The following is a 17,195-nucleotide window of genomic DNA, read 5'->3' as shown; positions in this document are numbered from 1 at the left end:
GTGCAGCATCAAAGAGGCTGGTGAAGGGTCATGACACCCAAATTATAATTTATGTGGGACTGATGAGATGGCTCCCCAGTTAAAGTGCTCCTTGCTGACTCTGAGGGTCCAAGTTTTGTTTTTGGTTTGGTTTGGTTTGTTGAGTGGTTTTTGTTTTGTTTTGTTTGCTTGTTTGTTTGTTTGGCTTTTCGAGCCAGGGTTTCTCTGTGAGGCCTTAGCTCCTGGACTTGCTTTGTAGTCCAGGCTGGCCTCGAACTCACAGAGATCCGCCTGCCTCTGCCTCCCGAGTACTAGGAATAAAGGTGTGCACTGACTAATCAGGCTATTACAGCTTACTATAGATCATAGTAAAGCTGGTTAATGAAAAGGGGCCAGGAATGCAAGCCCAGCAGTCTAGCTCTGAGCCACACAACTGTGCATTTGAGGGCTCCAAATCTGAGGATTTGACCAACTAGGGTAAAAAAAAAAAACTGTATACACACACACACACACACACACACACACACACACACACACACGAATCTGTACTTCACATAGCAGGGACAGACTATCTTCCTGCCACGATTCCATAAACAATATGACAACTGTTTGCATAAGCACACATGTACCAGTAAATATCTTCAGTAAGCCTGAGTGACTGAAGTATAAGACGGATGTGTGTCACATCTCTGTATTTTCAACCTGTGCATCCAAGGACTATGGTGTCCCACAGAAGTCTGAGAACCAGCCTCCTGCAGACCCTCGTGATGATATCCTGTTGTCATTCCTTCTTGGGACTTTGCTCAAAAAGACACAAGGCAAGTGGACATAGGCCAGGAAGAGCATATTCCCTGTGAAGGCCGATGGTGGAAGTACCACTTTAAGAAAGAAAGGACGGGGGCTGGAGAGATGGCTGAGCAGTTAAGAGCACCGACAGCTCTTCCAGAGGACTAGGGTTCAATTCCCAGCACTCATATGACAGCTCAGAACTGTTTGTAACTCCAAGATATGACATCCTTACGTAGATATACATAGAGGCAAAACATAAATGCACATAAAATAAAATTAAAATAAGTTTAAGAAAGAAAAAAAAAGAAGAAAGGAGGGAAGGACTGTCATTTCTGGTTGGTGAGATCTCTCTCTCTCTCATACACACACACACACACACACACACACACACACACACACACACGCACCCGTGCACATGCACAAAGGAATTAGCAGAAAGGTGATCAGTTCAAGAAATTTATAATGAAAATTTTTCTTAAGAATACACATGATTTCACAAGGTCATTCACCATAGCACCAGGCCCAATGTTCCATGATAGAAAACAGTCAAGTAACAAATACTCCAGGGGCTTTCTCATAGGTATAAATTATGCAAATATCCATTTATATCTTCATTTACAATAATCAATAAATAAGAGTGCACATCCGTACAGCATTTTTTTTTAAAAACAAAGCTCCCTTGGTTTTCATAAAGCTATAGCTATGCACACAAAATAGGCAAAATAATCCTTGTACCACAAAATAACATTTTGCTTTTGTCCCCGACTGTTCTGCAACTTTCAGGCACAAGCCATGAGGTCCTCCACCGTGCCATTAAGAAAACATTAAATCTGTTAACTATATCTCAGGCCCTGAAAAAAAATGAAATCCCGATTAGCATTCAGGGGGTTATACCCTGAACACAGTCCTGTCTCCAAGTCTAACCACCTGTCCCAAGAGTACTTGGGAGGGCAGGACATTTTTCTATTTGTCATTGGCTGATGTTATCAGCACAAAAGTAAATAATGCAGGTAGGATCTTAGGGTCCATTTTCAAAGGCAGAAGGCAGGTGCACCCTTCACTGTAGATGCCTCCTCCATACCAATCTCTTCCTGGGGATGCTCTATGCAGCTCTCTTTGCTAGCCTAAGAGGAAAAGGCTGGGAGTGATGGAAAGATCCCTAGAAATTGCCTATAGCTAATTATCCCTATAGCTCAAGTTTTGAATTTCAAAGAACCCGCCCCTCCCCATGGAAAACTGTATGAGGTGCAGACTTAGAGCCCCCAGGGTTCTACCCCAAACCCTGCAATAGTCAGGCTATCCCTTTCTGACGAAACTTCTCCCCAAGGCACCTTTCTCAGACACCGAACCAGACAGCAGTCTCCATTCATTTATACAAATGCATTTATGAAGCGAACAGGCCGCTCACTGAGATGAAAACAAACAGAGATGCCTTGCTGAGCCTGAAGCTTTAAAGCAGGAGAGAGCTTTTGTTTCCAGTCCTCCAACCTTCCAGCCAGAGAGAGAAGCGCATTATCCAAGCTGCCTGTGGCAAAGCTAGGGTGTGAGTCCCAGGCAAGGGCTGCCTTAAACTCAGGAATTCCACAACTTGCCTTTAATACTTGTTTTAGTCCTCACATGGCATTAGAGAGCACAGGCATTTTATGGCTGCCCTTTCACGCACAGCCTGAAGTCTTAGTTCCTATTGACTTTTGATGTCCTGGAAAAAAGTATTCGCTAAAACAAGTGAGATTTTTCTATTTCTATTTCTTTTTTTTTTTTTTTTTAGTAACAAAGCAAAATTCATGATTTTTAAACTTGAAAGAAAAAGGATTCTCATGTAATAGGTTGGTTATAAATTGATCCAAGGTATTTACAGTCTTCCACCCATTTTAACACTTTAAAAAGTTTTACAGGGTTCCAGAAATGGTCCAGTGATTAAGAGCACTGGCTGCTCTCACAGACAACCTGGGTTTGGCTCTCAGCACCCACAAGGTGGCTAAAAATCTACTGTAACTCCAGTTCCAGGGGTTCCAACACCCGATCCTGAACTCCAAGGGCACTGTACACATAGAACAAATATAAACATGCAGGCAAAACATTCGCACACATAGCAAAAATAAAATCTTTTTAAAGTTTATTTTGCATATATTTGGGGGTGCGGGGCATTGTTCAGATTTCTTTTGTTTTGTTGAGATAGGATTTCACTCCTCAGTCCAGGCTCCCAACCTTCTAGTCCCAGACTCCTCAGGGCTAGGATTGTGGGTGTGAACCGCCATGGCTGGCTGCCAATCCTTATTTTCCACTACGCTCTTTTTAGCCCTTCTTTCTCTAGGTTCACGTTTGAAGGAGAGAGCCTGACTTCTTTCTCTGAGAAGCATGTGTTGGAAGTGGAGATGGGGAGCAGTTGAGGGTGGGACCTGGTGTTGACTGAAGTTCCCAGGGGACGCCTGTGTTGCTTTTGGATGGTGTTTTTGCTGTGGTGGTTGTAAATTTGCAGTTGTACGTTAGCCATGGATTTCATGTGCTCCTTGGGGATTTAAGCAGTTATGGCACAGCTTGGGTCAAAGCCTACAGAAACTTGGTGTGAAGACACTGGGGGAAGGGTAGGCTATACTGGTAAGGGCTGACCCTCAACCCCCACATAGACTGGTGTCCCAGAGTCAGTTTCTTCCAGTCCTCGGGTTATCATTTTGCTTGTTTGTTTGTTTGTTTATTTATTTATTTAGTACACAGTGCTCTGCCTACATAGGCCTGCATGGCAAAAGAGGGCACCCGATCCTATTCTAGATGGTTGTGAGCCACCATGTGGTTGCTGGGAATTGAACTCAGAACCTCTGGAAGAACAGTTGGTGCTCTTAACCTCTGAGCCATCTCTGCAGCCCCATCACTTTGCTTTTGTTTTGTTTTTCAAGATAGGGTTTCTCTATGTTATCTTGGCAGTCCTGGACTCGCTTTGTAGACCAGGCTGGCCTCAAACTCACAGCGATCCACCTGTCTCTGCCTCTTGAGTGCTGGGATTAAAAGCATGCGCCATGACACCTGCCTCACTTTGTTTTTCTAAGCAGCAAAGTTCATCACAAAAGTCAGAGCTAGCTGGCTCTAAGCTGTGACCACCTTATTTTCTGTACAGTGTTTTTGATCCTCACAGAAGAAAATACTTCATTGGACTGTTGGCTGGGCCAAGTGAGTTTACAAGTATACAATGGCTTAACACTTCCTCTTGTAAAAGTCTTGGAAAAGACTGGGCAGCTAGCTTGAAGGTAGAATGGGACTAGAGAGAAGCTGGCAGAAGCCATAGTCCAGTGACTGTCAGGGAAGGAAGCGCAGTGCCCACAAAGGCCATTCTGTCTCATTCTGGGCTGTTTCACATGGGCTAATGGCGAAAGGGAAACCTCCATGGCAATTTTCACCCAATGAGAAAAAGCCAGCACCAACAATGTCCAGCCACTTGATCCTGGATGTGTTCATAAGAACAGCTGCTTCACCGGGGCGATATGCTAGAGGCCTCAGCTGCTACTCAGCATGGATCCTGGATGCTGCACCTGCTTCAACAGGAGTCCAGGCAGATGATCCCTAAGGACAAAGTCTCAAGCAAGACAGAGAGGGAGGCTGGACCTTGGAATCCACTCAGCCCTCTGGAGTTTGAGGAAAAGATGAACTCATATCAAAGGAATTGACATCAAGCCAATGACATCCACAGAAATGCCAACTCTCACCACGGAAGCCATGCTCATTATGGTCCTCCAAGGTGCCCCTCCCTTCAATTCACTGGCTGACTTCTGATGGTGAGATGTGCTCTAGTAGTGTTCGAGGCCTCCCTAAGGGTTGCTGGCTGGAGTTGTATACAAACCTTAAGTGGGAAGATCACCAGCTAGAGAGGTAATGAGTTCATCTTTCCTCACTTTTGTTTTCTGTTTGTTTGTTCTGAGATAGCGTCTTACTGAATTGCCTGGACTGGCATCGCAGCTAGAGACTCAGGATCCCCTGCCTCAGTTTCATCTCTAAAGAAGGCATTAGACAGCCAGAAGTGGTGGCGCGTGCCTTTAATCCCAGCACTTGGGAGGCAGAGGCAGGTGGATTGCTGTGAGTTCGAGGCTAACTTGGTCTACAAAGTGAATCTAGGACAGCCAAGGCTGCACAGAGAAACACTGCTTCAGAAAAAAAAAGAAAAGAAAAAAAAGTGTTAGACCTTCAAGTGGCCCCCAAGGCCACTAAACAGACTACGGCTTAGAGAAGCCTTGCCTTCTTAATGCCATGGCTTATATTTCAGGTGAGCGCAGCTCGAGCTGGGCTGAGCTCAGCAGTGGAGAAACACGTGGCTTGGAGAATCGTGTTTGAGCACATTTCTCCTCAAGGTCACGCCTGTCCAGCAGCCCCGAGGCTCTGTCATCAACAGCAAAGTGTAGAGGAATTTTAATTCAGAACATGGCTGCTCTGGCAAGAGATCACACTCAAAGACCTTTTTGGTTAGTGTGAACTAGCTGGAATATAAACACGCCCTTGATCCAAGAGGCAGAGGCAAGCAGATCTGAGGTCAAGGCCAGCCTGGTATAGAGCAAGTTTCAGGTTAAGAAAAGCTTAGCTCCAGGTGTGCTCGTACACACCTTTAATCCCAAACAATAAAAGTAAAGTTAGTTTGTAGAAGGAAGCACCCATGTTTGAAAGTGATATCTATTTGGGTAGCAGAAAATATGGTGACTCAGAGAAAAATTTGACAGAATAGGATATGCCCAACTCTCACAAGAAGAGAGACAAAAAGGAAGCTACCAAAGGGGCAATGCAGAGAGAGAGAGAGAAGAGAGAGAGAGAGAGAGAGAGAGAGAGAGAGAGAGAGAGAGAGAGAGAGAGAGAGAGAGAGAAGGCAGTTTTACTGGTACAGTAATAGGTGGCAGAGAGAGAACAAGCTAGACACAGGAAAAGACGAATGAGCCAGAGAATGAGAAGGAGCCAGAAGATTAGAAAAGATTACTGGAGTTAGTTTGAGGCCAAGCAGAGCAATTCAGAGGCCAAGAGAGAAGCCAGATTGAATAAGTCAGCTGGGAGAGGAGTTTGAGGCACAACAGCTGAGTTGAACCAGCCAGCCCAGACCTCAGTAAGAACAAGAAAGGGTGACCTCATTAAATAGTAGGTCTCAGAGGCTGAAAACATGCTAGGCCTAGATTAGATTGTCGGGAGGCTAGAAGCTTCCAAGACTAGGCCTAGGTTAGAAGGAGGAGGCAGTAAGCCTCCGAGATATCAATTACCTCAGGCACATAACAGTTCCTTTTACAGCTAGGAGAAGCCACAAGCTTTTAGGGGGAAATCCAGCCCAGACTCCAGATACCAACTGGTAGAGACCTTATCTGCTATCTGGCAAGTGCCAGTATAGACAACCTGTTCCCTACATGGGAGTCGGGAGTTGGGTGGCTGGTACAGCGCGGCTAGAAACCATGTAACCACAGAGACCGTGTCTCTAAGGATTTCGGAGATCTAAGTGGACCGTGGGAACAGGTGGCAGAACTAGAAAGGAAGACAGAGGACCACTCTAAGCCGTGAGCTGCAACAGAGCTTTGTTGTGGCGCCTGATGCTCTCCTGGTCTTGATGTCTCATAGCATCAGCAGATTCACTCAAGACAAATTCATAATGAGGTCAGCATGGAGCAGGAGGATCAAGAGTTCAAGGCCAACCTGAACTATTTAGTAAGACCGCCTCTCAAAAAAATCAAAAGCAAAAAGGAAAGAAACTAAACAAAAGATGGTGTCTAAAACATATATGCTTACTAATTTCACCTGATGGAATAAATAAATGCAAAGGAGAAATAGTTCCACGGTCGTGGACAGGGAAGGACAGGCCAAAGGCCACACAGACACCACCCAAACAGAGCTGAAGGGGAGCCCACTGAGAAAGAGGCGGGGAAGGGTCCTCATACCGTGTGCCTGCAGGGGGCAGCACTGAGAAACCTTCCATTTTGGCACCTAAGAAGGGCTTGTGAGTTGGAATGGTGAAGGTAAGGTAAGATGACACTCTTGTGCCTCTGGCCCCTCCTATAGAGAACAAGAAAAATCACAACCCAGGTACAGAAGACTAAGCAAGGCAGGAGCAACTTCCTGCTGATACTGAGGACAGTCTCTGCTCAGAGAAAAAGAAAATAGCTTTCCTCTGCCTATTAAACCAAATATGTATGGTTGGTGGCTTCTGCCCAGAGGGACTCCATTACTGATATTGCACAAGTGTACTGCATGGGCCAGTGGCAGCCCTGTATGTGCCTCTTTTCCAGGCAGAGGAGAGGTGGGAAGATTTGTAAGAAAACAGAACTAGCCCCAGAAGAAACATGCAGCTACGGATAGGGCAGGCTATCCAGAGTTAAGCCAGCACACTGGGTGACAACAGCATCAGCCACAAAAAAACCCTCTGCACCCCTGAACCAAGAGCAGGGTGCTCTGCAACAAAACTCAGCCAAGTGGAAGTTTTTGTGGTTAAAAAGAAAACATTCATGTTGGAAAGAGATGGACTAAGTCTCCCTGAAGGCAGATAAAAACAGAGATGAGGTATTTAAGAGATAAAAAATATTAGAGGATGTATCAGGGAGGTCCAACATAGGAAGAGCCAGGGATTCAGAAAGGAAGTAGGTAATTGCAAAAGAACTTAAGAAATTTTCCACAAGGACTCATCACAGGTACCACAGCAAGGACGCAACACCTTCAGGTCAGGCCACCAAGAGGAAGAGACTGGGGATGTCTCCAGGGGTGGGGAGAGTCCACATCATGCATAAAGGCATGGGGGAGGGGCGTGGGAAACGGCATCTGAGATCTAAAGAGTGTCCCTAGAAAGCAGCAGCAAGGGTGCCATTCCCACCTGCAGATCTATGTCCAGTCATGTGGTCGGGGCATTTGAAGTCATGAAAAAAATTTACATTTATTTCTCATGTTCCATTTCTCAAGAAGTTAGTGAAGAGTGGACAGAAGGGGAAGGGGAGGGGACATAGAAGGAAGAGAAGGGAAGGAGGGAAGGAAGGAGATACCAACAAACAAGGATATGTAAGCACAGCCCACAACTTAGCTCAGAAGTACAGTCCCCACATGCGCAAGACATGATCACTAAATAGGGTGCGTCAGTCACATGATCTAACTACACTGGGAAACCCTGGATGGTAGTGGTGAGAGGGGAACTCCCATCTAAGGCACTGGCAAGCCAGTAGATGTTTTATGAGACACAGGGGATTATTAGATGAAAAAGCTGAAAGTGACAATGGGACTACTACCACAAGCGAGCCTCCGGGGCAGCCGTTCCCATTTCAAATCTACAGCATTCTTTTTTTTTTTTCTTTTTGGTTTGTTTTTTGAGACAGAGTTTCTCCGTGTAGCCGTGCCTGTCCTGGACTCGCTTTGTAGAGCAGGCTGGCCTCAGACTCACAGAGATCCACCTGCCTCTGCCTCCCTGAGTGCTGGGATTACAAGCGTGCACCCTTTCTCTCTCTCTCTCTCTCTCTCTCTCTCTCTCTCTCTCTCTCTCTCTCTCTCTCTCTCTCTCTCTCTCTCTCTCCCTCACACACACACACATACACACATACACACACTTTAAAAATAAAAATTTTTAAGACGATGTCAAGCGATCGGATGGCTTGCCCAGCTTTTGATATCCAGTCTCTTCTATATATCCCTACCCTCAAATGAGATTGGGTTTTCCCCCCTTTAAAATAAAGTCACCTTCCCGCCAGTCTGAACCAAATGACTCTCGGGCACCTTGCCTGCAGAAGTTTAAAAGCTGTGAGAAGCTGTGGGGGGAGAAAAGCAGTGTGCAGAGACTTCTGACCACGGTCTAGACCCATAAAATAAGCGATTCACATATGGGTCAGCTCTTCTTTGGTACCTCATCTGGGCAAGGACTGTGCAAAGTGCAAGGTCATAAAACATCATACATAGCCTTCATCATCTATACTTTTGAACTTCCCATGGGACCAGGGAGCTCATTAGGTTATTCCCTTTCTGTGGAGCTTTGGGCCTTCCACCTGGAATTGTCCCAAGTTCCCAGAAGCTTTCCCCCTTGGAAAGCCTCAATCCTTTTGGGGGAGGGGAGGCAGATGGCAATCAAAATGGTTGAGAAGCTAGGTTATGGGTTGCCATGATTCGATGGGCTGTGTAACTTGTCTGAATGGTGTCTCAGAATAAGCAAGTCCTTGGCTTGCCTAAGGAGAATGAGCCCTGGACCAGGAACGATGCTCATGTGTCAAAAGCAAGATGTGATGGGCCATCTCCATCGGTCAGTTTGACTGGGTTTGGTATCATCATGGAAACACAGCTCTGGATGTGACTCTTGAGGGTCTTTCCAGAAAGAGGCAGGGCCCGCCCTGAATGTGGGCAGCACCATTCCGTGGGCTGCAGGGCAGGGGGTGGGGTGGGGGGAGGGTCCCACCCTGAACAACAAGCCGGAAGTGAACTGAGCACCGGCGTTCATCTCTGCTTCCTGGCGGTGGTCCCAATGTGCCCTGCTGCCTCTCGTTCCTACTGCTATGACTCCTCTTTATCACAGATAACGTACCCTAGAACTGTGATCCCTAGCTCCCCTCCCCACTTCATTTCTTAAGTTGTTTATGTCACAGCAGCAAGAGGAGTAACCAATACATTAGCTTTTACAGCTGGAACATTCTAGAAGGAGCAAAGAATAAGCTTGACGGTTACTAAAAGGTCTAAAAATGATGGCTTTGTTAGAGTGAGGACATTTTACTTAGTTTTTTTTTTTTTTTCCAGGATATTTGTGGACCTGGCTGGAAGTTTTCTACTGAAAAAGCAACAGTTCTGAACTTGGGGTTAAGTGGCCTGGGGCTCAAGGCCGGTTCTGTTTCTGGTGGGCTGTGTGACCTTGGCCAGCCTGCTCTGCCTCTCTGAGTTCAGCTAAACAAGATGCTCCCTGAGGGCCCCTCCCGACTCACCGTTGCAGCTTAGAAGGTGCCTCTTGAGAGAGATGACAAGGGGGAGGAGGAGACTACATCTTCTTGGACCTGAGTCTTTGCAGAGAAGAGGACAGAGGATGCTAGGGTGGGAGCTGAGGATGACAGGGTGAGGGAAAGAAACTTCTCTCCTTTAGCAAGATGCCTGGCCCAGCCTACACCCTGGTGCCCTCCAGAAAGCCCTTTCAAGATGTCTGTTACGGCTGGCCACAAAGGATGTCAGTGCCAAGGTGTGCATACTGAGTCCAGAAACCCAGTGCTACCATTTGTGGGAGCTTATTCGGCTTAGCTACTTCCGGCCCCACTGGGCTCCTCGTACCGCCCCACAGGGACTTCAGGTTCCACAGAGTGGGAGGGACTCTCAGGGCTATCCCAGTCAGCCAGAGCCTTGTATTTAATGCAAATCTAGACTGGCTTTCATCTGGTAGGAGGTCCTACGGGTGGGGAAGGCTTGTAAACCACAGCTCAACCTCAATCTAATTGATGCAAAAGTGAATTAAAGATGTGACCCTCCAAGACCGCCAACTTGAAAGACGAATGGGTGTGGCAGAGCACGCTCTTCCTTGGAGTCTGCCGATGCCCAGGTGTAATTTCTGGGGAGAAGGTAGGTGTGTGCTGTTGAACTCCCCCAGTGGACGCAATGGGTCATCAGGCAGGGACAGGTTCATGGGAGTCATAGAGACTTCACTCAAACACACTTGGAGGCCAACTGGGTACCTTTCTTCCTACTATGGATCCTGTTCTTTCTCGAAATCAGGCAGACCCTTCCCTGAGATAAAAGTAAGTAACTCAAGCGCCTCCGGAACCTTAGAGACCTGCACGTGCATATGCTAAGACCCAAGTTTGGCAAATACACTAGTAAGGACTCGCATCTGACCATACAAGGCACATAAGAAGAAATCCTGTCCACAGATCCAGCCTCAATGCCGACCTTGGAGCACATAGTCAGGGAGGAAAGCATGCTCTCGGGCCTTAGAGAATCAAGGGGAGACGGTGAGCAAAGACTGAAACCAGACAGCGGCAGGAGGTGGGGCCTGTGCTTCCCCTGAAGTCTTCCATCTCTTAGAAGTAGCTCGGCCCCAAACTGACAGTACGGTGCGGTAGGAAGACTCCACCCTGGTCCAGGGTCCTGTCTTTTTATTCTCCGGATACATGTTTCAGAGCCGGCTGACATCAAGCTGGGGGAAGAGCAGCAAGCAGTAAACCAGGAGCCAGAGGAAGAGAATGAAATAGATCACGTCAGGCTGCTGTACAAACTGTGTCAGGGAGTCGCTAGGTGAGCTCGGGCTCCCCAGGGGCACAGCTTCTCCAGAGGAGTTGGTGCCAGTCCTGCAGAGGGAAGGAGAGGGGACAGGATGGTCACTGGTGGAGTCCCTAAGGACGGAGGACCACATCCTGAGGCTCAACCCCACCACCCACCTACAGATGAAGGGTCCCATGATACAACAGGGTTTGGGGGGGCGGTCCTTATCTGTGTGTATGCCCCAGGACTGGGTCCATCCAGGCAGCCTTAGGAGCACCCACACAGACTCCGGCAATCTCCACAACCTTTAGGGAAGGAGAAGGTAGGAAGGGCCAGCTCTCAGCTACCCCTCAGGTAGTAAAGGGACTCTGACAGATGATCTCAAAGCAGCCACCAGACACAAACAAAGTCACCCCAAGTTTTGTCTTTGAAATATTGCCTTCAGAAGAACTGCTAGCTTTGATTTGGGGCCAGAATTACCTTTCTTTTATGTAATGGGAGGCAGTGTTTAACATGCCAGTTTGCTGCTCCTGCCTGCCAGGAAATAAACACGGTGCTAACAGGAGAGCATGGGTGGATGTGAGAACCAAACCTCGGCCCCAAACGTTCCAAGGGAGTTTCTCAGGGCCATTTTCGGGCTTTGGATGGGGGCTATGAGAAGCCCAAACTATCTCCTAACTAGTGATGGGTGGGCTGTGACATCTGCAATAGACTGATTATGCCTGAATAGCAGACACTGGGCAGAATTTCTCTCTGGCTCATAGAGAAGAACATATATAAACTATATTTTTTGCTGGAGGCAGGAAACAACCCACATATGTCAAGCTCTCATTCTTCAGTGCTCTACCTGATCAGAGCTAAAAAGCATTTTCTCCCTAGCTGCAAACTCCTTTTGGTGGAAAACTGAATTTAGCATTTCCACTTTAGGCCCAGGAAGGAGGCAGGGGATCCTGCTTGTATTTGCTTCTAGGACTCAAAAGAGTGGAGGTCTAAGGACCCAGCTCCTGGAGTGTTGGGCAGAGACTACCAACTCCACCCTACCCGCCCCCCGCCCCACTCCCTACCCCCTCAACCTCCATCCTCTAAAATCCTTCCAAGCTCATGCAAACCTGGCTGAGACAATACAAAAGTACTGCTGTGACTTTAACAGGGGTGAGGCTACATCAGAACTAGAGAGATTCTGCTCCAGTCTCTCAGGTTCTAAGTGGACCGGCTTACTACGGTAACTCGAGAAATATCAACTAGACAATTTAGTTCCTCCCCCAGTTATGAATACTTTCATAGACAGCCTGGCATGTTTGTATTCCCGCTTCATGTCTGCTCTGATGCCGTAAAACTGTAAAACCAGCTCAGTGAGCTTCTGAGAATTGTACCTGCAGTGGGACAGAAGGGACACAGGGTCAGGTGCTACAGGGCAGATGGGATGTAGACAGCTCTTGGCTTCTACCCCGGAAGTAATCAGACACAGCCTCAGACTCAGAACTCAGACCCATCTTGTCACTCACAGCTTTCTGAGCTGTGCTCTGCCCCTCTGTCCATACTTAGGAGCATCTAACGTCCCCCCATCACTTTACATCATTTCATTTGGAATGGCTATTTTCTGGTATTTTCCCAAATTATTAACAACATGACTAATAAACCACAGTTGAAAAAAATAATGGCCCCTGTGAGGCAGGATACACACACACACACACACACACACACACACACACACACACACACACACATATTTAAATAGGTATATTTAAATATATAAGTAAATATATAAAAATAAATACACGAAAATATTTTCAAATCCCACAAACTTCTGGAACAAAGCCACCAACCTGTTTAGCACTCTGTTTCTCCTGTCATCCAGATCGGCTGCATTCCTCAATTGAACATAGCTAAAATGGTCCTACAGTGAAATTTATAAACAAAACCCCGCAACCCAATTAGTAAAGATGAAATCTCTGAAACAGAAAACAAGGTGATTTTAAGCTTACAAAGCCGACCGTGCCATGCTTTTCGCGATACTGCAAACATCTAGTTTCAAAAATCAAATTGCTAAACAGTAGATACCACTGCCTCCTCCCCTGGCCTCCCCACCCAAGGGTGACTGGGAAGAGGCCCACCCACCACCTAGACTGGATCTGAAGTAAGGACCTGTGGAGCTCTCAGGTCTTACACAAGGGTCCTTAGTGATCATGCATGCTCGCTTTGACTGTGATCTTTCTAGGTGTGGGTACAGGGTGTCTTGGATTTGCTTTTGTTAATTTTATTTATTTATTTATTTTTTTGTATGACAAAGAAGCCTTTGGAATCAATGCTTTATTTAAACCCTTCTTGCCCCAACTGGACATCCAACTGGTCTGTGCTTAGCAAGCTTTCAAGTGTGTCTGTCTTCTATCCCAATGTCAGGTTGGTGCAGGTCAGTAAGTAATCTCAAAGCTCAGGGCTGGCGTGGGGGTGGGGAGGAAGGACGTAAGGATACTGATTAGCAGGAGCCATAGGAAAGAAGAAATGCACATACTAACCAATTCCAAAGACCTATTAGTGTGTCGCCGAATGTAAATGCTGGAGTCACTGTGACTATTCCTGAAAAGCAAAGGCACATTGTGAAGGGCACCACCCAGGGCACAAGGGGCCCAGTCACACAGTCACCTGAGTCACCTTGGCCCAAGGTCTTCCACAGCTGGGTTCAAGCACAGTTATAGTTTCGTACTCAGGGACAGTTTGTAACTACCAGTCCACACTGTTGAAATCCACAGCCAGGTGTGGCCACAGACACTGGGCCCTCAGCTATATCAAGATGCAAACTAGGGGTTTAAATAGAAAGCAGGCCACACATTTCTAAGACTCTGAAGACTGGGGCCAGGATTGGTGCTGTTACATCCAGGTATCCTGAGATTTTGGGATTCACCTACAGTCCTCTGCACAGTAAGGGCAGGACTGGGCACAAGGCCTGGAGGTTGGACTTCCTCTTTGGAGCTTCTTGCTATGCGGTTACTTTCTGCTATTGTAGCCCTAGGTGAGCCCACCGCTTTTCCTTTCATACATAAGGAGGCTGATTTGATGCCCAAATCTTGAGCAGAGCTGACACCTCCAAGATGGCCTAGGAATTTTTTTTTTTTTTGAGACAGCGTCTCTCTGTGTATCCTTGGCTGTCCTGGACTCACTTTGTAGACCAGGCTGGCCTCGAACTTACAGCAATCCACCTGCCTCTGCCTCCCGAGTGCTGGTATTAAAGGCATGCGCCACCATGCCCAGCTACATCCCCAAGATGGAAACAGAGGAATCCCAAGCCATCAAGCGTGGTTCCTGGCTGGGAGCTGCCAGTACCAGTTGAAAAGAACGTATCACTCCATCTATTTCAGAATGCCTCAGGTCCTGGCTTGCTGCCTAGCAGAACCAGGTACCTCGTGGGTGCTATGCACCTTGACACACTGTTGTCTCGGTTTCCTTTAAGCAAACGCACTACACGGCCTCCAGGAGCCTCGCATTTGGCCTCAGAAATGAAAGTCCCCGTATGAGGTCTTGCTACATATTCCCCACTGCTACCTCAGCACAGGAATGAAGCAAAATAAAACCTCAGAGGCACAATGGACTTTGGGGCCTAGAGCCCAGCAGTGTCCAGGGTGACCTGATCCCCCATGCTCCAACTGGGAGCTGCAGAAACCCCTTCTTGCCCATGTGTGTAGGCGATGCTTCCTAACTCAAAAGCACTTTCCTGGTGGGAAGGAATGGTCTCTCTGTCCCCTTTGTGGCCGCAAGCTTCCTGTCAGGTGGTTTGCAGTACCCCCTATCAATACGAGCCTTACAGTGGGTGTGAACCCTGCCTGACCTTCAGTCTCCCAGCAACCAGGTGTGGAGGAGCCATCTCCTGACCTCTAAAAGCCAGGGGAAGCACAGCCAACCATGCACTCATCTACCCAAAGAACTGAGTGCCCACTGCAAGCCAGTGCCGTCCTAAATGATGCCGTGAACCCCAGGCCTTGCTTTTGCCTGGGCTATAAGAGGGAGTTCAAAGCCAGCCTAGGCTACATGCGTGAGGCTATGAATTCAGTCTCCAGTGCAGTCAAAAATTTTAAAAGAAAGAAATGACTGTTCTATGAAGGAAAAAAAAAATCAGATGCTATGGTACAAGAACATATGAAAAGTCACCTGTGGGAAATCCAAGACACTTGCTTGGAGGGAGTGTGACAGAGTTGCTCTCCCCCTCCCCCGCCCCCAGAGGATGAGCTGGAATGAGAGAGGGAGCAGAGTTGAAGGCACAGGGACAGCTCTCCAGCTTGAAGGAGCCTAAAGCAAAGTTCAAACCCAACTGAGGGTAGAAGGCCAAGGCCAGAAGTGTTTAGTACACACATGAGTGATCACACAGGTCCTGTGGGTTCCTAGGCATCTCTGTCTAGGCCAGTAGGCCAGTAAAAAGCTACCATATTTTTCAGACCATAAGACTCACTTCCCCCTCCCAAAAGTAGGGGTGAAATTAAGGTGCACCTTATGGTCTCATTGCTGTTTTTTACTGTTTTTCTTCTCTAAAAGCTGGGTCTGAAAAATATAGTATGTAAGGAGACAAACAGTCATGACTAGGAAAACATTTATAGGAGAGAGGTACCCAGAGAATCGTCCTGATTTGTAACCTCCAGCCAAGTGTCAACTTCCTGGAAGCTCCGTTTACCCTGAGAGCAGCGAGTGGAGGCTCCAGGACTCCTCCACATACTTGGGCTCACCTCAGTGCTATCTGCTTGCCTGGGAATGCAGAGTTCGCTGTGCTAACTAGCTGTACCCGCACAGCAGCATCCTTAGCCACACTGTGCCTGAATGAGACAGGAAGCATGAACTGGGAGGTAACTGCTACCTGTTCTATGACCAGTGACCGGGCTCTGTGTAGGGTGTGGCCAACCAGACCTCATGCCCGTGGACAGAGATATTTTCTTGTCTGTTTTCCTCAGCCAATCTCCATGGGCTGGGCTTCGCTTGTACCCTCCACTGATGCACTGTTTACCAAAGACGCCCATTTACCCCCTAGAGAGCAAGCCCCTGCCTCTGTTTCTAAAGTGACGAGAGCTTAGCGACGTACCTGGAAGGGACCTTGTGTTCACAGGGGTTTTCTTCAAGGTCATCTGAGGATCGGACAGTCCCAGGGGCTATAAATAATGAGTTTTCTACTTGGTCCACATGTTTCCTTTTTTCTTTCTTTTTACTGCTAGTTGAGGCTTCCATTAACTTTTCTTCTAATGGTTTTTTGGGGAGTTCCGGGTTTGGGGGTTCTTGGGACTAGAATACAAAACAGTCAAAATACAGGTCAAAATCCCCACTGAAGTAGATGACATTATTACCTGGGTTCTACTCCAACCCAGCCAGTGTCCCGTCCAGTTCAGTTCATGTTATGGATTCCTTCCAGAATGCATGGCCCAGGGAAGAAGCCCATCCCACTTTCTGCTCCTTGTGCAGAAATCAAGGGCTGTGACTCGCTGGAGGGAAGGTGGAAAATTTTGGAGCTCTTGATATGAAACTCTGCCTGAGTCAGCTACTTGACCTCGAGCCACTGACTGTCTCTCTTTGAGCCCCACTTTCCCAGCTGTCAAATGGGTACAATCACCATCACCCTCTTCCATCTGCAGCACAGGGTTCCCTAAAAGGATGTCCCTGAGAGCCAGGTGGCCAAGGGCAAGGGTGGTCCCTGGAGAGAGAGACACACACACAGGCAAATGCAGAGCCTGTGGGAGGACAGTGACACTGTGCCTTTGGTGGGAGGGATCACAGGGCCCCATCTCTATTATTTACTAAAAAGGGGAATAGATGGCACTGTCACACCGGGTACCTGATACCCATCAGCAACCCCCCCCCCATTGAAATCTAGAAGTCTGGGGACAACAGGGAGGACATGCTCAACAGGGTCCAGCCAGGGGATCTGAAGGGCATGCCAACTACCCTGGGCAAAGCTCCAGGCAGGAACGCAAAGTGCTCTCAGCCACATGAGACCACTGTCCTTCATGGTTGCGCAAAGAGACCTTTCCTGAACAGGAAACGAGGAGAGGGGTTTATTTATTTTAATTTTGAATGACCAGAACAAGAAAAGCTTGCCATTTCATAGCCGTTGGCTTGCTCAGATAGTCCTCCTGTTACTTTTTGAAAGGAGGACCAGGTATCACACTTTCTTGTGTGGTAGGAAACAGACTCGGGGCTCTGTACCCCAAGGGCTTTGCTCGCTCCCAGGGTGAAACAGGGGTTATACTTGAGGACCCAAGTGCAAAGTGGGCTTGGAAGCAGGAGACAAACAAGGCTGTGGG

The 17,195-nt window shown here is 47.6% G+C and overlaps 1 protein-coding gene across 6 annotated transcripts in view; it reads right to left on the bottom strand.

Moving 5' to 3' along the window:
* Positions 1-7,626: 7,626 nt before the first annotated feature.
* CLMN (calmin) overlaps positions 7,627-17,195 on the bottom strand; it is a 96,454-nt gene continuing 86,885 nt past the window's right edge. For 2 of the 6 annotated variants that reach the window (XM_084792559.1, XM_084792562.1), the window contains exons 10-14: positions 15,983-16,179; positions 13,437-13,497; positions 12,747-12,817; positions 12,201-12,293; positions 7,627-11,006 (exon numbers count right to left, since the gene is read on the bottom strand). In XM_084792559.1, coding sequence (XP_084648685.1) covers positions 10,835-11,006; positions 12,201-12,293; positions 12,747-12,817; positions 13,437-13,497; positions 15,983-16,179 — 594 coding nt within the window. In that variant the 3' untranslated portion in view covers positions 7,627-10,834. Of the gene's footprint in view, positions 11,007-12,196; positions 12,294-12,746; positions 12,873-13,436; positions 13,498-15,982; positions 16,180-17,195 lie in introns of those variants that run through there. The other 4 variants (XM_084792561.1, XM_084792560.1, XR_014781175.1 and 1 more) reach the window with 4 other exon arrangements.

Source organism: Acomys minous, assembly GCF_964271855.1.
Source record: "Acomys minous genome assembly, chromosome: 8".
Lineage (NCBI taxonomy): Eukaryota > Metazoa > Chordata > Mammalia > Rodentia > Muridae > Acomys > Acomys minous.
This window is presented reverse-complemented; position numbering and strand designations above follow the sequence as displayed.